The 23,374-nt window shown below is 55.2% G+C and overlaps 2 protein-coding genes across 2 annotated transcripts; one reads left to right on the top strand and one right to left on the bottom strand.

Annotated features, from left to right (window-relative positions):
- Positions 1-270: 270 nt before the first annotated feature.
- GCG54_00012056 (Meiotically up-regulated protein 80) lies at positions 271-2,382 on the bottom strand (the record flags this gene model as incomplete). The annotated part of the gene is made up of 3 exons (XM_045411944.1): positions 271-1,421; positions 1,474-1,762; positions 1,813-2,382. 3 exons carry the CDS (start codon positions 2,380-2,382, stop codon positions 271-273), a joined length of 2,010 nt encoding a protein of 669 aa, XP_045263728.1.
- Positions 2,383-20,936: 18,554 nt separating this feature from the next.
- GCG54_00012055 (uncharacterized protein) lies at positions 20,937-22,274 on the top strand (the record flags this gene model as incomplete). Its single annotated transcript, XM_045411943.1, has 1 exon — positions 20,937-22,274. One exon carries the CDS (start codon positions 20,937-20,939, stop codon positions 22,272-22,274), a length of 1,338 nt encoding a protein of 445 aa, XP_045263727.1.
- Between the last annotated feature and the right edge of the window lie 1,100 nt (positions 22,275-23,374).

Here is a 23,374-nt window from a genome sequence, read left to right as displayed (position 1 = left end):
AGATGGAAGACATGATAACTCCCGCCTGATGCAAATTTTGAGAAGAATAAATGTGACCCATGGTTTCATCCTTTTCATCACCCCAGTACCAATTGTCCTCAAGCATCAAAAGAATTCCGGCCGTTGCTCAGACTGGTCGTAAAAATGAGGCCCTTCCGACGCCGTAAATAATGCAATGCTGAAAAGACAATAACCAAGTTGAAAAATCCCATGTAAAACCATGCTGGGAGAATGTGTTCAAGTACGTAGTATTGGGAAGTACCCCCACGCCTAGTTGGGGTACGGTCCCTGAGGAAGGCCATGGGGAATCTGAGACATCTGGCTCATTCTGTAGGGGTTGTTCATAAACTCGGGAACAACTCCAGTTCGTAGGTCGTTGCGCCTGCCAAGAGGCTGGTAGTGCATCTGCGTAGTAGGCAGGTGATACTCGTTCAGAGAAGCCGACGGCGGTGGGTAAAGTAGAGTGTTGACATGACGGATCGGCTTGTATGGACTCGGTCGCTGTTGCAGGTACACGCTAGGCGAGTGAGAGATGGGCGTATGCGCAATAGGGGTGTGGATGACAGACGCCGGGAATTGCTCGCCCAGTGGTGATGAAGCGTAGACTGACAGGCTGCCGGGGCTGTGTCTCTTGGTTGGTGTACCGTAGCCGATGGCAGGATGCATCGGGACAGTAGCTGGCGTGAGAGAAGCCTGAGGCATTGAGACGGGCGCTGGCATCGGCAGCTGAGGCATCGATGTCGTGGCCGCCGCAGAAGGATAGACAGTCGCCATGGCGCGAACTCCGTTACCCAAAGGTGGAAGCGAGACATGACCCTGCGAAGCGTACGTGGTTGTCGGGGGGTAGACTATTTGCGAGGACGCAGGGTTGGTATTGAGCGTCAAGTTGGGAACCGGAAGACGAATCGGCTGCTCGCCAACAACGGGGGGTCGGGCGACAGGAGGCATGGTGCTGGGCTGTCTCGACAGTCGCTTCGCCGGGGGTTCGGTAACGTCCTCTTCTGAGCCTCTCTTCCTGCCGTTCATGTTGGCGTGCTTACCAGACAGTGGCGAGATAGGTGGGTTGTAAGTCGAGGGCCATGCCTGGGCGCTCGGTTGGGTGACGGTGCTGGGCGAGAAGATAGCGGTAGCAGAAGGGGTCAAGGGAGGGAACGAGACGGCAGGCTGCATGGCGGCGGTGGGCGACGGCACCGGTGAGGTGAAGGACTTGTTGAGAGGCGATGTCGGTTGCTTCTGAGCACGCTCGTAATACTCGGAAAAACAGGCCAGCTTGACCAACCACTCCTCCCACTGGTCCTTGGTAGCCAGTAGACTGTAGCGCATGTTGCTGAGGAATTCGACCTCCATGACGTGGATCTCCTGTACCGAGATACCCGACACTTCGGCCCACGTCTTGTTCGTGTAGGTGTTGTCATCCAAGACTAGAATCCAGTCAGCGTGTGCATGCACAGTCAATAGAGAATCTGCACTCACATTTGTTGCCCAGCATCAGGGCCACCGTCAGCAATCGATACTCGCTGCCGGATCGGCCCTTGACCACCGGGTTCGTCGTCTTCAGCCTGTAGACGAAAAGCAAAGCCAGCAGAATGACGTTTTGCGTCACTTGTGTCGTCGACAGAACGCTGTAGGCCCATTTCTTGAATTGGGGAAAGGGCGTCGCATACTCGGTCAGGCGGGGGACGGTAGCGGTAGGAGGACGGGATCGGATCTTCTCGGCGGCTCGCAGCGTGTCCATTGATTCGAACCAGAAGAGGCACGTAATCTGCATATTGTCAGTGCTTTTGTCGATCTATGCAAGGAGGTGAATCTTACTTCGGCGGCGAAGTCTGCCAGGTTACCGCCCTTGGGGTTGATACAGCTGGGGATTTGCAGGCTGTGCAAGACCAAGGTAGAGGAGCCTCTCCGTGAGGAAGTGCCATCAGTCTTGTTGATGGCGCCTGATGTCGGTGTCGACGGGCGGGTAGAGTGCTTCGAGGTCGTGGAGTACTGGCTAGTACCGGAGGCAGGGTTTACTACCGGCTGTGGTTGAGAGTAGGTATTTGTCGGCTGAGGGTATCTGGGGTACTGGGGTGCTCTCGCAGACTCGGCGACGACGGCCTTGGGCCCTCTGGCCTGGGCAACGGCTGAAGGGTAGGAGGAGAGAACATGGCTGTCGTAGGCGACGAGTTGAGGGGCGTGGTATGCAGCGCTCATGGCTTCGGTTGGCGGCGTGCGAAGCCCGCTCCTGCGAAGAGCAGCTCCGGCACCGAGATTGAACCTGGCGTTCTTTTGCGAGTGGGCGGCGTTGTAGGTTTGTTGAGAGTAGCTCTGTCTGCACGATGCGACTTGTGCAGGAGAGAGGGGCAGGCTGTAGAAGGGCAATGGCGCGGCAGTCGAACACATCGGAGCGGGGGAGAGACTGGTTCGTGAGAGAGGAAGACCTCGGGTTGGTCGTTCGCAGCGTGGGCGAGTGAAAGTTGGTCGAGTGATTCGGTGGAGTTGAGAGCGAGTCGAGCAGAGTGCGAGTGAAGGGAAAGCCAAAGCTGACGTCTGCTACATTTGCCGTAGTAGCAGGTGGCAGACACTTGAGGTTGGCGGTTCGCTCAAGGAAGCTTCTTGCTGTCTTGCGGAGGGCAGAAAACTAGAGAATCGAGTCAGGAGAGAAGTCTACCGTACTCGAATGCTTCGCAGGTTCGTCGGGCTCGCTGTCGGGGCGTGAGTGTTTTGTTGAGAGTAAGTTGGTAATTCCGGATTATTATTTGAGAGCTCCTAATTGTTGGCCATGGTAGGGGGCTTCGGAGATGCCTTCCTCAAAACGAGAAGTCGTTGCTGTGGTCTGCCGGCAAGGTGGGGGGAGCTTGCAAGGCAGTTTTGCGGCAGGCGCAATACAAGTCAAAACAAGCTGAGGAGGCTCAAGAGGTACTTGAGACTGGCTCGCGGATATGTCGTGGGAGAGTGAGGACGAGAGGAATGCGAAGCTCGGCGGCGGATTAGGTGAAGATGAGGAAGCAGAGTCGGGCGAGGCAGAGGTCGGGGGTGAAGTTCAGATCGTCCGTGTAAATGAGGTTGGCAGGTGGGTTGTTGCTCGCGGGCGTCGTCAATGAGGGCCGTGATTCGGTAGGCTGCAGGAGGGCAGGGCAGTTGGTTGTCGTCTCAAGGCAAAGGGTGGGAGGGCAAAGACAGGCCAGTTGCACTTGAGCAGGCTGGTGGAATTGTATTGTATGAAGTAATTGGCAATTGAAGAAGAGGTGTGAGGTCAGACAAGGAGACGGAGTGAAGCAAGTGAATGGGGTCAAAAGGGATCAAGAGGCGGCAGGTACGAAGCGAAGCAGCCAGCTGGAGCTGGGTAGATTGAAGCAAAAAATGGAGGCAAGGGTCTAGTGATATGGTTGCGTCGTTCGTTGTCTGGACTCTCATTTCTTGGAGTAGTGGTGTATCCAATCCGCGCCGTGTGCCGTACGAAGTACAGAGCGTATGGGTCGTTGTGGTAAGGTACAGGAGGCATGGCCGTGGCATGGGACAGCATGGGATTGGGGGAGAGAGAGGGGGGGGGGGGGGGGCCANGGGGGGGGGGGGGGGGGGGGGGGGGGGGGGGGGGGGGGGGGGGGGGGGGGGGGGGGGGGGTCGCCATGGATGGATAGGGAAGGCTTCACGGTGGGCAGGTACCTTGTTCCATGTCGTCAGGTACGTACCTACCTTTCGTGAGGTGAGGTTTCTTACAGCGGTAGGTTCCCTGCGATGATGAGGTGGAAAGAGTGAGAGGGGAGGGGGCAGGAGGGACGGACTGACTGAATGCCCTGTCTACGATGGAATCGGTACTTTACGCAGCAGAAGAAGGTATCCGTAAACGCAGGTACCTCCCAGTGTGGTGCCTGCCTTCTCCTCCACCTCGCTCCTGCTTGAGTCTAGTTCCTTCCAGGTTCGTGTGCGGGTGCTGGACCCCTCAGCGAGTGGACGGCCAGCCAGCCAGCCAGCCTTCCTAAGCCAGGCCAGCCCAGTCCAGCAGGCGCAGTGCAGCGCAGCAAGCAAGAGGAGCAGGAGCAGAAGGACGAGGACGAGGACGAAGCCCCTCTCTTGCCCCCTCCTACCTAAAAAGCCAGCGGGCGGGTTTGTGGTAGGCAGGGTAAGGTAGGTAGGTGGTACCTTACGCAGCAACTTCCATGTTCTCTTGGCTGCAAGAGGGAAGGGATGTCGCAGGAGAAGGGGGTAGGCAAGGTACCTCGGGACTGCCGCAGGTTTGCAGCAAGCAAAGAGGTAGCGGCACGCCGGACGGACGAGAGGCCGCTTCGGTCAGGCCAAGGCACCTTACTTTCCCAGAGGCGCCTCATGTAGCGTGCCATACCATCTTTGCGCGCAAAGTACTTGCGTTTGAAGGTGCACCCTGTGGATACGCCAGCCAACCAACCAGCCAGCCAGCCAGCCAGCCAGGTAAGGTACCTTAGGTAAGGTAGGCAGATACCTGACAAAGTATCTTCTCTGCCTCCTCCTCCTCTGGCCTGGCGCAGCTATTCGTACAACTGCTGCGTAAGTGCCATTGCCCTACTCCGTATTAGCCTGCTGGTTGCTCACGGGCTGGGACTGGTGCTGGTGCTGGTGCTGGTGCTGGTGCTGGCGCTTGACACGCGTATGTATCGCCTCACTGCGCATTGGCGGCAAAGATACCACCAGGCTGGGGCTAGCCTCCAGCTTGTTCAGGCTCATTCTGCCTGCCTGCCTGCCTGCCTGCCTACCTGCCTTCGCAGATCCGCAAAATCATCATCAGTTTAAAGTGAAGCAAGCAACGCAAAGCAGAACCCGCAAGCCAGGTTGTTGCAAGTACCTTGAGCAGCAGCTTCCAAAGTGACGACAGCCATCCATGGGCAAGCCAGCAGACCCAGGCCAAGGCCAGCCAGTCCCCGTCCCAGCTTCGTTCCCCCGTCTTAGTGGCCGGGCCTACTACGCCGTAAGGTAGGTTAGGACAGGTACTCACTCCATCCTGCAAAGGTACTGCACCACGATACCGGCTAGTGTCCACTGCGTATGGAGTAGTCCCTTGTGAATATCCAAGTCGCCCAGTCCCCGGTCGTCCAAGTGCCAAACCAAATGGTCGTCCAGCTCATGCCAGGCGGTCACTCAAGTCATTCAATCTTTTTTGTTTTATGTCTCCAGCGATCCAGGCCCAGTCAAGCCTAGCGCGCTGCGCTGCGCTTCTCGACGAGTGCCCTCAACTCAAGTCTCTCCATCGCGTTCCGCACCGCACTTGCCCTCCTTGGTCCCTAGCCGCAGTCGGAGTCACGGTCCCCAGCCGGACAGTGGGAGAGTGTGTGAGGTGGGATGCAGGTGGGCGTGGGTATCGAAATGTGGAAGGGGGGGGGGGGAAGTGTGTGAGAGAAAGAGACTGATGAGAGTTGAGCGAGAGTGTGTTCCGTGTGTCGTGGAGTGGCACCTGAATGGTTGACTCTTCTTCTTTTTTTTTTCTCTCCTTTTTTTTCTCGCCCTTCCTTTCCCTCTCCTCTCACCCACCTTCCCAAGCCATGCCGAAATAGGGTTGGTGCAACTGGAATGGAAGCAAGTGAATTGCAGGTGGTGCGGTGCCTACACTACGTTACGGGAACCAAACAGACCACCTCAAGACAGAGAGGCTCCAGCGAGTGAGCAACCACTTACCGACGCCGGGCAAGACAGACAGGGCATGGGACGCAAGCACAGGGTGAGGCGAGTTGACGACGGGAGAGAGGGGGGAGAAGAAAGAGAAAGATACGTACCTGGTGCCTGTCCGTCGGGTGCCTCGTCGCTGGTCTCACCCCCCCTTGCCCTTCTTCCCATCGCTTGCTCCCTGGAATGTTCCTTCACACCCCCCTCCCATCAGCAAGTGAAGCATCCTTCGTGATTTCTCCACGTCCCCTTCTCCCTCTTTCCCATCTGCGGCGCTCATTGAAATCCCAAGGGTGCCCAGACAGCGTCGGGTGGGGTTTGGAAGCCTCTGGTCCGTCTCTCTTGCCTGCTTTTGGCTCGGTGTCTTTGGGTTGGTGTCGCCTCAAGCTGCAGCGGCGGCACCAAACACCAAGCACTAAGCACCAAGCACCACCAGCCCGCAGCCAGGCAACTCAAGCTTGATTGGATGCTGCACAACTACTGCGGTGCCCGCGAATCCTCCCACTTCCATCTTTTTCATTGCCAATATCATTCTGCATTACCAGGCAAAGGCCGGCCAGACAACACCTCGGCCCAGACAGGCTCTGCGTTTCTTTCTCAGTCGTGCGTCTCGCCCACTTGTGACGCTTGTTGACGGAGCTAGCGCAGACTTGAGCGCAGGGCAAATGAAAGAGACGCCGTAAATGAAGCTGCTTGTCGTAGCCGTAACCTTGTCGCGCCGCAAAGGCAACCTGGAAAAGGCACCTGTGAAGACGGTCGGTCGTCGTCCTCCAAAGACGGCCCTAGAAGGTAGCTCCGTCCACCATGAACACTACCCTTGTCCTCATGCGCTCCCCACCACCACCACCACCACCACCAGAACACCACGGCCGCCGCAATTCTACCGTACGCAGTAGTTCGACACCGTCCATCCTCCAAAAGCCAGGCAGGCTCCTCGTCATGACCACCACCTCCACTACCACCACCGTCGCCGTCGCCATCGCCGCCAACGATCCATTCTTTTCTCGTCCCATCATCCCGCCGTGTCCCATCCCGCCCCCGTCCACACACTCCATCCTTCGCTGTCGCATCCCCACACAAAACTCTCTCGGCCCTTGGTCTCTTTCAGCCCGTTACCCTGCCGAGCTAGAATTACGAACGCCCATCCCCTACCGATGCAGGCTGAACTGTCGCTGTCCAGGGCCAGACACGGCATGCTAGTGCGCCGTAACCCGTAATACCGAGCTCACTTTGACTCGAGCGTCTGTCCCAAGTCCCCATAAGCTACCACGCAGTTAATGAACATTGCGTTGCCCATCCAGTATGGAGCCTGCGTATCGAGTACCCTTCATACTCCTGGATCTGGACCTGGACTTTGCGTCACCCGTGACCCGGATATGACCCGTCGCTCAATGCTTTTCGATTGGCCCGCTCGTGTTCTCTCTCTCTCTTTTTTTTTTTTTTTTTTTTTTTTTTTTTTTTTTTTTTTTTGGGGGGGGGGNTTTTTTTTTTTTTTTTTTTTTTTTTTTTTTTTTTTTTTTTTTTGGGAGGCGGGTCTCTCGTCTTCGTCCTCCGCCGTCGCCAATTCCTCGCCTACCGACTCAGGAACGCAGGTGGGCGGGCGTCTTTTGCACCTCCGTGGTGGTCATGGTCCTGTCCTTGGTTCGGTCCCAGTTCATCAACTTATCGACTCCGATGGATCCTCGTGCTCATCCGCACTGCGACTCCAGAACGAAAAGCAACCCCCGATGGACCACTCTGCTCGCTTTAGTGGGCGCCTCGTCCTCGTATGCAGCGCTTCATTTTCGGTCTACCGAGTATTCCCAGATGATGTATGAAAGAAAAAAAAAAAAAGTCTTTCCCAAGTCCCCACTGCTGTCTGTGAATCGCATGTTGCGACCTGTGACCCCCAAAAGTCATACGCAACCAACAAGGCTGCCGACATGTGCGGTACTTGCCGTCGATTGGTGAGCATGAGCAGAGCATTAGCACACCTTACCCTCCAATATTTGCCCTCAAGCACAAGAGCCAAAGATATCTCGAGACCCCAGGCCCAGGGTGCGTTGCGGAAGCGTCGCTCATTCAGGCATAGCGCCCCGAGTTGTTGGCCTGATATCTCGACACCTTGGCAATCCGTACTGTCTCAATCAACACACCCTTTGGAAGAGAGGCGGCTGTCTGGCCGACTGGCTGGCTTGTCTGCGTGGAACGACGTCCCCACGATCATTTGCCTTGTAATACGTATCAAGTAGGTGTCAAAGGTTCGCGCCAGGTCAGACGGATGAGCGCCGCAACGCACCGCCGCCCATACCTCACATCAGGTGGACGACCACCACGCTGACAGGGAAGTCGTTCCGAGGTAACTTACCTCGACCGGTGTAAAGTAGGTAGCGAGGTCGATGAAAGTGTGCAGTATGCTCGTAATCCCGCCCGGCAAAGTACCTCTCGGTTTCCGTAAGTTTCGGCATGTTTGCCATGCCATGTCTCCCTTACCTTGACCCGTCGAGAGGCCGGCGAGGGCAAAGCCGTCCAAGACTTCCAAAGTGCCAGAACGAATATATCCGTATCCGTACCCCACTGCCATAGCAAAGGCATAGGCAATTGCATTGGATTCGCGGCCGAGACAGCGGACCAATCCAGTCCAGGCTGGTTCCATCCATTTCACCAGCCAATCAGCAGCACCAACTGACCCAATCCAAATTTCAGCCAAGCCCAGGAAGAAGCGAAGCTCCCAAGCCAACAGACCAGGAGAGGCACAGTGCGCCGTGCCACCTCGCAAACCGCATCAGAAACACGGCGGCTGACGGCACTGGTCCATCGTCGTCTGGTCTGCCTGCTTGCCTGCGCCGAGCCTGTGTTGCTGTCGGTCGGGTCTGAGTAGGACATGGAGAGAGTGTACTCTCCGGTGTGTGTATCTGATCGGTGCAGTTAGTCGCATGCCATCAAATGTAATTGCCAACGAGGCCAAGGTCAGGCCAGGCCAGGCCGAGAGACGTGAGTCTGTCGTAATTTCCCGAGAGCACCGTCGGCGATGGCGCACCTGACAGAATCTCCGCACAATCAAGTGCTTTCGAATGCTGGCGGCACACGGGACTGGGGCAGTCCAAGCCCCTCTCTCGCTGTATCCTCAGGGGATGAGACTTCCGCGCTGAGGAAACAGTACTAAGTAAAGTTGGCACCGGTAGGCGCAGCCCGACAAGGACCCCTTCTGAAATTTGCGCAGGTCAATACCCTGGTAGAAGTCGATATTGCCGCCGCGGCTTCTGTGACGGATACGCTCGTTGTTCGGGACATAGCTGAGCCAGGAGTTGCCCAGATCACCGTCGGTCCATCCACCACCTCGGTTGCGAAGCCGTAGAAAAGAAATTGAAAAGATGATTGGGGTATAAAAATAAATAAAATAAATAAAAAAGGCCTGCAAAAGAGTCCAAGACAAGGGAGTCTTGTCGCCAACATCACGACGGTTCTTTGCTAGTCCCTCGCTCGAAATAGAAAGGGAACATGCGGGCGATGGACGACGGGAATGGTATTCGTACAGGACAGGGCTCAGCGGTTGGTCCGCCGGCGCATATACTATTCTCGCCTTGCTTCGCCGCCGTTCTATTGCTTTGGGAATCAGCGCCCAGGGCAACCAACGCAACGCACCTCAGCCTTCCCCCTCCAACGAAGATGCCGAGTTCAAAAGCAAATCTGGATCCTCGGAGCCAGGGGTCAATCTATGAGCATCGACTCAGGTATATCTGAGGGTCGGGGCGACGATGAGCATAGACTGCCTCACCAAGTGCCCACGCCGATTCAGACGGGCCTTGCTCGGCTTGTCGACAAGGCTGTAAACGTGCAAAGGCCCAACCTGAGCCATGGCTTGAGGTCTTTTTTCCCCCTCCGCTTGGCTGATACGCACTCCTTTCTGGCTGCGTTAGGCCGGGACCATCGCCGGGCTGGTTCATCATTGGAGCATGGCGCCACGACGGCGAGTATCCGAATAGTCTGCGGATCTTTGGGAGTTTCCATGTTTCCGTCTGGGCCACCAACTGCGTTTGCATCCCCCAATGAAACCGTGGCTTGGGGCTCGCAATATCAAATTGCGGCGGCACCATTTTGCGTGGGTGATAATGCATGAGCGACCAAAAATGCAGAAACACTGCTCAAGGCCACAGGACCGCCGCCGGCACGTCATGCACAGACCTGTCTTTGTCCATCAATATCAGACTCATCTCTGTCTGGCACACCGTCATCCCTCTCTGCGGCCTGGCCACTGCGCTTTCATGTTGGTGACCAGTAGCCAGTCACAAGTTAGACTCGGGTGAGGAGGTGCCGTCCCGCCTGAGTGAGTAGCAGCATCTCTGACTGACGATGAGGGGGGTGGAGTGGCATCTCGTTTCGACAGGGTATCCGGCCGTGAGAGCCACGGAGACAGCTCCAAAGATCGGTATCACAGCGTCATGGACGCCGACCGTGCCGGCCGAAAGGCTGGGTTGCGCAGGACCTCCCTCCGCTGCCACTGTTTGGCGACTAAGTAAGCAGGATCCCTAGCCAGGTCATTAAAATCCCTGCAGATCCAAACAACCCTGTATCGACGCAAAACGCCATGAGCGACACGCGAGAGGAGGGTGTCTTACCCGCGTCTCCCCTGCTAGTGAGCCCGTGGAACAAGTGGTTGCATTTCCAATGAAATCTGAGCCACAGGGCCACAGACGTGCCATGTTGGAAACGGAGTTGCTCAGCAGGACAGGGAAACACCCACGAAGAGCCATGCAAACATTTGTCGTCTTCTGTCGTCCAGTCAGCGGGTGCGATAGGATGGTAAGAAGCAGTGTGGTTAACTGGGTCCAACAAATCAAGATACTGTTGCAAATACGGCAAGTTGCTGAGAGATGATCATAATAGTGCGGAACGGGTGTGCACCGCGAGGCTCTCGACAGCATGTTCGTACCCTCAAGCGTCCACCGCCGTGACAGCCTTTGACCGACTTGATTTCATCCCATTGTGCACCGCCTAGTTGACGAGAGGCAAGTGTGCCAATGGCGTTGCATCGGCCAGCAGCAAGGCGCGGAAGGGATTCCACGGTTGCCCTCTGCTGCCCTTGCAACAGCGAGCGTAACATTGGTGTTAGTTGCAAAAGGCGCCTGAGTGAGAGCCGATAGGGCAGAAGGTCCGGCGTCTCTGCTTCAACGCACAGCAGCCTTGGGCCAGTGCTTCCCAGGCCCCGGCCCAGTTGCGATTGACCTAGGAGTATCCCATTTGAGTGCTGGTTTCCTTTCGCTCGACGGACGCTGATTTTCTTTTTCTTGACGAAGCCGTCGAAGTATCCCAGAGCAAGTGTTTCCATTGTACAGGGTTGGCTTGCACGAGTGTTTGTGACGAGCTGCTGCTGCTGCCTTAATCGATTTCAGTTAGCGGCCTCCAATCGACATTGATGGGTTGGCGAACCAGCGACCAAAGATGATAGTTAGCTAGGAATAATAATACCTCACCTCTTGAAGGTTGGAATGCTGCCATCGCGATGGGGAAGACACGAAGCAGATAGACGCAAATCCTGGGACCAGGAGCCAAACCTGCCAAACTTCGTCTGCACCGCAAGCCACGGAGTCAGCACCCACGCAAATTATGGGGTTCGTTTTTGATACCGGAGCTGCAGGGTCGGTCGGTCTGCCTGGCGGCATTCGCACAAAATCGAGGGCCTGAGTCCTGGCTCGCAGCTTTTGGAGAACTTGGACGGGAGCAGCAGGTATGTACCAAAGGTAGTTAGCGATTTGAGGGGCGTGGATGTAAGCGAAATCGTTCTTCTCCTGCACAAGGGTGAGGAGACCTGCGAGGAGAAAGATTCCCCATGGAATTGGACAGGGAGTGGCCCAAGCCACACCTCTAATGTTATCCAAGGTCAACCTCGTCGACATGCGACTCGGTCAATTATCGAACGGCCAACACGTCTCCAGAGGGGTAGTTAGGCTCATGCTATCGCTCAACCCCGGCTTCACGGTCCATTGCCCACGTAGCTGGCATCCGTAGGTCGTTCGTTCGTGAGCATGCGTTAACGGCACACAATGCCCGTGAACGTATCGGTATTGCCCGAGTGTGGTTGATCTCAGGACATTGGGGGCCCTCGGGGCAGCATTTGGCTGTCTGCGGCGGCCATCTGTGTGGCTTGTGGCGCGTCTAGCCCGCTGTGCTGGCATTGGCGAAGCATGGTTGATCGGTGATAGCTCTTCATACGACTACGCTATGGGCGTGCCCGCTAGTATACCCCACCCAGACTTCCTGTTCCATCCAGGGTTAGCACACGAAATCCAATTCCCCAGTCAAGCCATCCAACCCCCGTTTTGCGAGCACCATCGCCCGCCTCACGGAACGTCAGTGTGCATGAACTTGGTCTCCCTCCTTTGTGCAATTAGCAGCCGGATATGATGAAAGCTTGCCTGTGTCATAGCTTGAAAATTGCGCTCGCATATCTAGATAGACGCGTTGGGAAACCCCGTGAAAACACACAAACTGACCGGCCGCCAACGATGTCCATGGGCCCGGAAACCAAGCTCAATGTTATTTTAAGGACCTTTTCGAAGCATGCTCCTCAAGTGACTTCGGTAGACCAGGTTGCATACCCAAGATACTGACCATCGGTCGACATACTGTGTGGTCTTCGAACCGCGGTGTCTGGGACGGCGGTTTGAAAATATCAACCTACCGGGTTCAAGATTGCATCGAAATGCGAGTTCAGAGAATTGACTATGCACCTCTCTGATCATAACGGCATGACAGATATCGTATATGCCCAGCCGCCGAATCCTCGTCGGATTATTAGATGCGCTAGTCCTGTCGCGTGTGCGTCTCAAGGACTTAAATTGATCTCAGACACAGATGAGGATCATTTTTCCCCCTTCGCCATGGAACCGGCATGCGATAATGATGGCAGCAAAGCGCCCTCGGCGTAGGGCTCCGATGGCACTTTTTGCGAGCTTTATTGTCTATACATATCGATTCTGAATGAGAGCGTTGTGGCAAAGTAACGCACAAATGTACTCCCATATAAGTACGAGGTCGGTATGCAATGGGCGATGAGAATGGGCATCCTGATGGGCGGTGATTGGACGGCACCCTGGCGTCAATCGGGCAGTATGTACTATGTAGAGAGTTCTTTCAGAAAGGGAGGGGGGCGTGTTCGAAGTATCGGGAATGCTGGGTGGGTAGCTTCGTTGCCCACAGGCTGTAGATATCTGAGTCGTCAAGTCCAACATGGCTTTGTACTTGACAGTCCACGCAAACAATCGGCCGGTCCAACGGTGCGTGTGTGCAGGGAAAGATAGCAACTGGCCGCCGGATAGGAAGGTCGGCCAAGGACCAGGGACTGGACTCGGGCCCCCGTATGTTCCGCCGTCGAGGCCGAAGCTCCAGATTTTGTGAATGCTGATATGGCCGACTTGGCGTCGCCAGTCCAACCTGGAATCGGGGGGCTTCCGCAGGAGTTGTCGAATAGATTGCGCGGCGACGGGTGTTTTTTTCCCTTCTTTTTTTTTCACTTTTTTTCCCCCCCTTTAGCCAGGCAGGGTTCCGTCTGGTATATCGTCACAAGACCGGGATGCTGCATTCTCGCCGTGCTGAGAGCCCGAGAACGACGAAGAGGGTCTTTGTTTAGCCCTGGACATTGGCGCGCCTGGCCGTAGAAGTCACCAAAAAGGCGAGCAGGAATGGACCAGCTGAGGCTTGACGGTGCGCAGAACAGACCACGATCCGGCCATGGATCACAAGGGAAGTCTTGTGTTCAGACACGGCTGGAATAGCCTGGAAAGACCCGCAGCTACCATATGGTCCCTACCTCCGGGGCCTGGGGCACACCCAGAGAGAGAAAGAGAAAGTGTATGTGTGTGTGTGTGTGTGTGTGTGTGCGACATAGGACAACGGCAGCAGCGGGTGTGTGCCTATTTGTCGCATCTTGCCATTTGCTGCAGGCTCTCGCTGACGGAGGGAGACAAGATGTCTTTTTGCCTTGGAAGTCATTAACTCTGCCGAGGTCAGACGCCCTTGGCTCTCTGTGATGTGCAATGAACTGAGACTCTTGAATTCTGTGTAAGATTTCGCAAAGGTAAAGGGGTCAACCAGCGAGCGCCCTGATCGGGTCTCTTGTAGCATGCTTTATCCGAGGTTCTCAGGATGTGATATTGCTCCATGCGCCTCGCCGCAGGACCCAGCTGCTCATTGAGTCAAGGACTCACAGCTAGGCGGTATGTAGCAGCATGAATTCAGCCGGTTGGCGGGACGGGCAGCAAATGAGCGGCGTTGAGGAGTTCCGTCTAGACGGTATGTGGTCCGACATGAGGCATGCAACCAGGGCTTTCGAGGGGTTGCAGACCGTCTCAACAGTTGTAATGTTGGTCGTAAGAAAAGTGTCGTACAGTGCGTGCCCAGCTCAGGCCTCTGGCAATGTAGCGGAATTGGGGTGTGTCACAATCAGGAGTGAACAGCCGTTTGATAGGTGGCATGGAGGGATGGCCCGGTGGTGCGATTTTAGGTTGCAACATTTGGCACTGTTTGCAGGCTCCCCGAGGGTATCCTGAAGTCAGGGCTGAAGTCCCATAATGCTGACAACTCTAGCAGCGCCGCTTCCTACAGCCAAGAGAGGAAGCTGTGGCTTATGATGTCTTGGATTCGGGAGATGCAGTTGGACAGACAGCAGACTTGGGCTCCCCTACAAGCATGTACATGCTTGACAACGACAGCTGCAGCAAGTGCAATTGTGGAGGGCTGTTGGTTCTGTACAGTGCAGGAAGATGAAGTGATCGAGTTCCAAGGTTGAAACCGACCCTGAACAGCGATCGCCAGCGCCTCATCTAGCTCCATGCCTCTTGTCAGGCGCTGGCAACACGGCAAGAGTGTTATTCAAGACCCAGGCTGGCCTTTTAAGGTGGTAAATCAAGTTCCGCGGTGTGTCCACGGAATGGTGGAGATTGAGGAGGTGAGGGTGGCCGAGACGATGATGGATGTCCAAAGTAGATTGCCGTGGGGGATCAAGGTTGAGTGTTTTGTCGGTGGCTCCTCCTTGAATGCCTCGGGCGGTTTCCCTGGCCTGAAGCAGATGTGTACAGGCTCAGGGAATTGAGCTTTCGTAGTTGAGGTGGTGCTGATACTGGTGCGTCATGTGTAAGACAAAGGGCTGGCAGTTGCATGGCATGAGGAAGCAAGCAAAGGCAACGAAGGTTGTTGGTCCCGTCAAGCCTTCTGGTAAGAAACACTGGGTGCGGTACGAGTATTGGCGAGGCCGCAGGGGCAGGCAGCGTAGCGCAGCGAGCGGCGGTTCGGATACTCTCCGCAGAAAGAAGAGGGACGGATCGGCAGTAGGCACGAGATATTGGACGTCGACAGCCATCATGTCTCGACTCTGATGAAGTACTGCATAGGATTGCAGTTCCCTGTCTCTGAGAGAAAAAAGGGTTGCAAACAAGGACGCTGGGGCCTGCTGATCGGATGGCCTGCTGACCGATGGGCGAAGGGCGAATGTCGGGCCCAAGGAGACGCGTGGAAGCGCTGGAAATGGCAGCTGCGTGGAGATTCGGGGGACAGCGGTCATGGTTGCATTGTGGCAGCTTGATTTTGGAGGTGGGAAAGGCGGCAATTGTGGTGTTGTGTTGCAGGCAAGCAAGGTTCGGTTCTGTTAGTGGCTTCCGTAGGATTTGCATTTGGATTTGCGTTTGGCTTCTTCCGTGCAGCGGGTCGACTTTGTAAGACATTCTGGCTGGGCCTGGTGATCGTCATGGTGGTTTTTGAGGGCAAGGAAGATGTCAGATCGAAATTTCGAGGATTGAGGTTGAGGTTGAGGCGGAAGTCGAAGATGACACCAACCTGCCTAGGTAGGTAGGTAGGTACTTTCCCAAAAGTTGCGCGGTTGGTTGTTTCCTTCTTCCCTTGCTGTGCTGGGGCGCGACTTCCACTGGACTAGCAACTGCCATTGGCGCCTCCGATGCTGATCGCACTGTATACGTACCGAGGTTCCCGAGTGAAGGTGCCCCCATGCAGAAGGTGCCTGCCTCCAGCCTGCGATGCATCACGTAAGACGGGCAACATCCATCAGGTCCAGTCTTTCCGTTTTCACCGGAGGGGACGGAATCCGAAACGGAGTGGACGCCATCGCCATCACACCTGCAGTTGCTCACACACACATGGATTTTCATTCATCACCAACCCAACCCAAAAGGCAACCTTACCCAAGCCAAGCCATCCCTCCCCTTCCCTCGCCATCATCATCACATCCCGCATCCATTCCCATTTCCACACCTCCATCAGCTCGTCCTTGTCGCCCTCGTCAACCACCATCCGTTACAACAAAGCTAGGCTCCGGACCCCATGTCCGTTTCGCATCCCGGCCCGGAGCGAACAGCAAGCTTGTACATAACACACAAAGAGCACACAGCTGCAAATTGCAACGCCCAACGCACCAAACACAGCATCCATACCATTACCGGCTTATTACTTCGCTTTGGTCGTGTGTCGTCCAGAAAACCACGGACCAGCTCGCCTACGAACGGGACGGCAACTTGTCCCATTGCCACTCCATCTCCAACTTGGGGCGTGTCGTGTCTCGTGTCCAAGACCTCTCTGCCTCAATTAGAGTTGCCAGCTGCCCCAAAGCCTTGGACAGGAAATAGGGGACACCTCAAAGCCTTGACTGCCTCCCTCCTGCAGCAACTCCTTGGACTGCGCCGTGCCGCCGCTTCACGACCTCGTCATCGTCTTCCACGGTTATCCGTACTCCTCAAACCCGTCGAGGCGCCATCCCTCAACCCCTCCACGCCCTCCTCCTCCTCCATCGTGCTCGGACGCCTTCTGGATCTGGATCCGTCCAACCAACGACAACGGAGAACCACCACTTTTTCTCTTCCATGTTCCCCTAGGCTCCAGCTGCATGGCACGGAGTCAGTCGCCTGCTTGCTTTTGCTTCTGCTCCTCTTCGCATCAGTCATCATCATCACTCCCCTGCGCCCTGCTCTGCGCTTACGTCCCGCCGATCTCCAAGACCTACTTCCGTGCATCCGCGCAGCTACTACCGAAATCCACAGCACTCGCCCGGTTTCAAGCTCCGCCATTTGTTGTCCAACATCGAGGTGGTTTAGCCTTCAATCCGGCATCACATCTCAGCTTGTCAGACGCGTCCGTTTCTTCCACCGATGCACTTGTGTACAAACAACCCGCTGCCCTTTGTGCAACCGGGCCGGGGCTCTGTCTTTCGCATCGACGAGCCATATTCAACGTCTAAGTGACATGCCGTGTATCACTAGCCAACAGATGCCCTTACCCTGAGCATGGCAACTGCCACCGACGAAACACGATAACACTGCAACTGAATTACGATGGGTTTCTCAATTGTCGCCCGTTGCATAGCGGGTTAACATGCTGGTGCACCCAGGCCGCATAGCGAATTTACATTATGGACGCCGAGTGTCACCCGCGTTCGGTCAAAGAAATTCCGGTATTCCTCAGATACACCGCCAACGCGCAGCGTGAGGCAGACCTGAGCGCAGACGCCAAGCTGACATTTTACATTCATGACCTGACTCGGGACCGCCATCATAGCTCGACAGATATCACCATGGAGAGACAGAAAGTAGACTTTCATTGTGTCCGCCAAGAGCGTCTATTTGATTCTGGATGGAGTGGCTTGATTCAACGAGCGTGGCACGCCCGGCAATGAAGCAGTCAGGCTAGGCTTGATAGCGTGTTAATCGTCTGGTCTTTTTTTGCCCCATCCTTGCTCCCCGCTCGCTCCCGCCCCGGGCAGCACGGGTGACGGCAAAGATGACCAAGGAGGGGGTCCCAGGTGCTAACTGTCTCGCCTGACGCGCAATAGCGAACGCTGAATTTCTGACTCCTCGCGTCTGATACACCGAGGCACCGGTCGGTCCATCTGTCACCACTGCTGTATCACCGGCAGTGTGCAATGCTGCTTGCTGTTAGGAACTCCGCAGTCGCAGCTCACTCGCTCGTCAAATGACGCCTGGTCCTGGGAGTCTTGTGCTGCATGTCCGACGGGTTTCTTGGTTGATCGGTTATGATCCTGATTTACAGTCTATGGGAGCCTTAGTCGGTTCGTGCTTGTTGCGAATTTGATTTACCACGGCTCGGATTCGTCTCAGCTGCCCAGTCGCATTTGTTTGATACCTTACGTTCGACAAGCCGGACATACCGGTGTCAGAAGAGCTAATGGCCTCGGGTGGTGGAGAGAGCTGAGAATCAACTCTCATGGCATGGCAAAATCTGCTGAGCCGGAGAAGGGGAACTCCACTGTCGACGTCTTCTTTACAGTGCTCTCCCCTGCAAACTGCTCGTTATGTTATCCGACGACGACGACGACGACGGGCTGGCAGCTACCGGTGACAATAGGCCTTCTTTCTTGTTCGGATGACTCGCATCATCCTCCACCCCCAGAACGCCCGTCTTTATTCAGCTGTTTGCTCTTTGCTGCGGATTATCATGCTGCCAACCTCGCTGCAGCCCTCGTTTGGTAGGGAGGCATTGGCCATTGTTAGGGCGGCCCCTATCATTCCGGGCGGATGGTCTCGAGGGGCCAACGCGGCCATGCTTTACCTCTGCAGGTTCCGGGTTTAGGCTCCTGAAATTGAACACCAAACTGGCCACCAAAAATCAATCATCAGTCACTTCACAGTGGGCCTGCTCTGCTGCTCTATCCATAGTGCGGCCTGCGGAGCAAAGCCTCAGACGTAGCAGCAGTAGTGGCGGCGGTGGCAGCAAACGCCGTCGCTAAATTGATGCCTCGAGCGGTTTAGCCTCTTGACGCCGCATACGAGGCCTGCTCCCCCCAGTACCTGGCCCTCTCAATCTATTCGTGCAAGGAAGGCAGAAATAGACGGAGACATAGTGGCTTATGACGAAAGTAGGGATTTACAGGCACACATTTCGGACTTCCTTGCTTCGTTTGGCTCACTTCGCTGCCCGCTGATCGTCACAGCACCGCCGTGAGAGGAAGTTGGCGCGCGCTCTCCTTTTCTTTCTAGTTGCTCACGCTGTCTTGGCTAACCTTCATCCCCAGCATGACGGAGGAAGCGTCCAGCGATGAGTACTGCAGCGGTTCAGGAGTATCGCACATCGACTTCGCAAAAGACGGTGATGCTGGGATTGATTATCCAGCGCCGGTCGGAGGCAACAGAAAGCGGGCTCCAATCGCACTGTTCGCGGTATCTCGTCGCTGCTGTACCCTCCCGGATTTTGGCCCCGCGCTGATCCGACTATCCGCACACCTATTGTCCGCTGGGACCCGCCTGCCCGCTGCCGCCGACCCTGAGTGAGTGAGACGACGCTCCTCCGGCCGGCGGTCCGCAATCCGCGGGTTGTGTTGGTTGCTGTTGGAGGGCGGTGGTGTTGTCTTGCCCAAACCGAACAAACTTCAGGTGGCCCCCGATCTGTAGTTGTCGGGGGTGCATTTACCCATGTGCGTCATCAAGCTCACGACGAGGGCTCGACGAGGGAGTTTTGCTGTGCTTTGGGTTGGGGCTCTGGTGCTGTTGTGTCCTGATGCTCCGTGGGGTTCTGAGGGAGAACCCAAACTGTCTGTGATGAAGACGAGGCGGTGTCGTAGACGCATATTGCTTTTTGACGGTCTTGCCCGGACGTTGCGCACCCATTCGCAGCAGCGGTCTCGGCCTTTGGCCTGTGATGAGTATGGACCCGAGGCCTCGCATATCTAGTCTAATTGTCGTTTCCATAGTGATTTGTTTTTGGTCGTGTCCTAAAGATTTTCTTCGACTTTATGTGACCGACGAGAGTGATTTGGAGATGTTGCTCGTGTGGATTGACACGCCTGCCGCCAGCACCCGAGCATTGCAGCGCAGCCTAAAGGTTCATGATGGCTGTCTAGATATGTGTAGAGAGGTATAGTTGATCTATAATTGTTGTGGTCACTGTGACTGCAAGTTATTAGTCAAGGTAACGACGCAGGCTGCATTGGATACTTCTCATTTCACTCAGACAGCCAGACACTTGAACGACGACTTGCTTTGGCTCGGCCGCGGCCATGCCTTGGATATCCATCTACTGTCTGCATGTCGGGTAGCACTTGGCCTGTGAAGCGCCTTCCAAGAGGAAAGACCGCACTGCCAATACATGTTTCTGACAGATGGACATCATGTTCTTGACCGGCCGTCCGTTCCGCTACGGACTCGCTATCAAAGTCCTATGAAGACACAAGCACAGGAAACATAGAGGAAGAAGTAGAATATGAGAGTCGCAATGATAACATGATCTTGATGTGATGAGTTCGAAAGTCTTGCATATTCTCTTCCTATCAAGTCGGCTCTCCTAGAATCCAGCCGCGAGGTTCCAGCATATGTTGTCTCAACACAACATTGCAACGGTGAATAAGGTGGTATCGTCTCCTTCATGACGATGAGCTTAGAAAGAGGACTTTGAGTGCTCTCCTCGGACATATACAGTTGCCGGAAAGAGAACGACCCTGTTATCTGAGCTACATGTTCAATAGTCCATGTCTACCTCCAAGGTTACGGAGTCAAATATCCTGGTCAGAACGAACCATGTTCACCCTTCCTACATATCAATCACTTGAGAATCTACAGAGACCACTCCTGTATATTATTAATTTATTATACTCCCTGATGGCTTTGTGGCGCTTGTGACTTTGTCCATTCAGTGCCTTATTGAATAGGCTCATATATCCTGTCTCCAAGAAGGCTCCGCCCAGTTAAACCACCTTTGCTGTTGCTAATGGTAGAAGTAGATGTCTAAGTGGCGAAATGAGTAACATGGGTTTCTAAATGGATATCAGAAACCTCCTCCGCTGCCATAAATTTGGTTTCGAGTCCAGCTACCGCAGAGACATCAGTATCTTCATACTGAGCATATTTTTAAAAGGTCCGCGAATAAGTGTAAGGACTTTTTAACGTCACCGACGCAAATCTCAAGACAGTATACTCAAGTATATTTGTGGCTAGATAAACTTTAGTTGCCAAGTTAAAGTTCAGGCAATGGGTGTTCTACTTCTCCAGGTCAGGAATGACCAGAGTAGCAAACCGTGAATCGTGAGATCCCATTCGCCGAGACTTTATTATCCATCAAGTGACTGGCGAAAAGCCAACGTCAGGTGATGGGAATGATCTCTTCACCCTATCCCGCTCCAACGATCTGTTACAGAGGTTGCGTTTCGGAGACGGTATGGCACAGCTAGCAACCTGTTGAATCTTTTCATGGTCTTCGTAGATGGATTCCCTGGGAGATTTATCAAACCAGAGCGGAGGCGACGTCTGGCAAACTGATACCTTTTCCTTGATGCATTCAACGCCGAGAATTTCCAAACATCGCGAGCTTGTTATATCACACCATCCGCAAAGATGAGAAGATACCCCCTCGAAGAGATAGCCGTAGGTATGGCCCGCGATCCTTTCTCGTCGTCTTCTCTATCGCAAACTACCGAGGACATTGAATTGGTCGACATGTCCTCGCACAACCAGGCCATGACTTTGATCTTCAAGGCCGTCGAGGCACCTCGGTCGACCTTCACCCTCGACAAGACGAGGTTCTACCTCCCCGAGGGTCCGCTGTCCGACGACGCCTTCTGGGTACCGCTCCCCGACGGCGACCGCGGCAAAGTAGACCACCGCGGGCCCCACCTAGTCGACGCCGAGCCCAAAGTCAAGATCAAGAAGCGGGCGAGGGGCATGTCGTACCGTGGCGGCTCCTGGATCGTCGACATCGACCTCCAGCGGCCGCGGTGCTTCGTCGCGCACGGCACCATGGCGGAGGAGTGCATGGTCCGAAAGATGCAGACGGACTGCCGCGCCGCAGCGAAGAGACTCGCCGTCACCATGGGCGGGATATTCTGGCAGCGAATCCAGGGCGGCGGCGGCGTCGACAGACTCACGAACCCGGACATCGCGGGCTGTCTGGCCCGCACGGCAGACTCGCTGTTTGAGTTCACAAATCTCACGGGGCGGTTCATCGAGGCGACGAGAAGACGGCATCTGAAGGAAGACGTGTCTCCATTGTTCAAGGGGGTGTTGAAGTTGCTGGGCATCGTGGAGTGGCACCGCGTCCACCGGGCCGTCAACGCGGTGCAGATTCTCCGGAGGTCGTTCGAGGGACTCACTGCGCGCTGTGTCACGGGCGAAGAGAAAATGGCCCAGTGTGCCGCGCAGAGCTGCAAGGAAACGTACATGCTCGGCATGATGGGCTGGCGTCTTGCGCCCGACTCGATAGGCACGCAGAAGGGCGCGTTGTCTGAAGCTCTGCACCCATTGCATGTGCTCAGCACGGTAGACTGGATGGGCTATGACGCCCAAGAGGTTAAGGCGAGGATGGCTCAGAAGAGCACGCCGGTGTGTCTCGTCAAAGACAACTTCTTCTGCGCGTGGACTTTCGGGATGGCTGTGCGGTTTCTTACGCATCAAAATCTACAGTGCTCGTGGAGTGCCGACGAGCTCGCGAACTGTCCAGGCCCATGGCGATTCGAGGGCAATATCTACATGTCGCACCTGGAGATGTTGAAGACGCTGCCCTGGGTAGAGTGCTTCACAGGGTTGGAGCATACGAGGGTACGGTTCCGTCCTGCTAGTTGCAGCGGATGCTATGATCGGTTTTTCGAGGGCAAGAGGGAAGACGAGAAGAAGAGCAAGAAGGTAAAGGACAAGAAGCCAGAGGGCAAGAAGCTGACGGGAACGAGAACTTGGTGATGCATACCCGCTTTGAGGGCGCTTCGAGGTCGAGCTGAGGTCAATCTGAGTCTATGCGGCTCTGCGTGCGTGAGGCAGCATGGTTAGTCGTGTTCCTCCTACGCGTTAGATCAATAATTAGCAATACGTCCCTGTCTACGCTATGGCGCCGGTTATTTCCACTTGGTGGTTCAAAGAGATTGTAGCGTTGAATGACGTCCGAGGACCGGTGCTACGCCGTTGTATTACGGACAGAGGATTGCATTCCGTTTAAAGAATACTGGCATAATTATTTGGTCCCATTGACGTTTGACTGACACCAAGCTTGAAGGAAATGTATAGCTAAAGAGTACCTTCAGCCCTATGCTTGGGTTGCCTCGACATCCGCTTAATAGCATCGCAGTACAAGCAGTTACTCCATGGTGGCTGGTGTTTCAACAACGGTTTCGCTTCGTTGTTGAGCGACACGCACCTGGCAACTGCAAAGCGACTTATCCACCGCCTCTACTGGTGGTGACAGACGAGCAGGTTGACGTTGTTGTGAGTGACGTAGTTTGATGGGAAACGACTCAGTAACGAGTTGAAGACACGAATGGAGAGCACACCTCCCAGCCCCAGGATGGGAGCATCAGGAGAGTTTTGCGAGTTGGGACGAAATGATGCGACGGTTGACTGGACGACTGCGGGCAGAACAGTGCCCACGTCATTGACAGCGGGAGTTTGCTGTTCTCTGCATGGTTTTACCGTTTCGAAAGCTTCTGCTGCGGAGACCAGCACATTGGTGAACCGCACCATGGGCACTCTTGAGGCGAGCAATCAAGACAAGACTGAGGCTGAGGATGTGGTGTTTGAGACTAGGAGAAAGAATGAGTAAAAATACTACGGATAATATGAACACGAATAGCGTCACGGCGTTAAGCAGAAACTGAGGTGCGACTGGATGCGACAGCTGGAAACAGCTGGACGCGACAGTGGCAGTCAACCGCCGGACCGTGTTCAGGCGGTGGACGGGGCGACGGGGCCTCGTGTTCGAGCTAGCGGGGAAGATTTGCTGTCGCTAAATCAAAGTAGGCAGGGGTAACGGTGCTTGAATGGGCCAATTTGCCGAAACGGTGGAGATG

This window comes from Colletotrichum gloeosporioides (genome assembly GCF_011800055.1).
Source record: "Colletotrichum gloeosporioides strain Lc1 chromosome Unknown consensus_49, whole genome shotgun sequence".
Classification (NCBI taxonomy): domain Eukaryota; kingdom Fungi; phylum Ascomycota; class Sordariomycetes; order Glomerellales; family Glomerellaceae; genus Colletotrichum; species Colletotrichum gloeosporioides.
The sequence above is the reverse complement of the archived record's forward strand: the minus strand, read 5'-3'. Positions and strand labels throughout refer to the sequence as shown.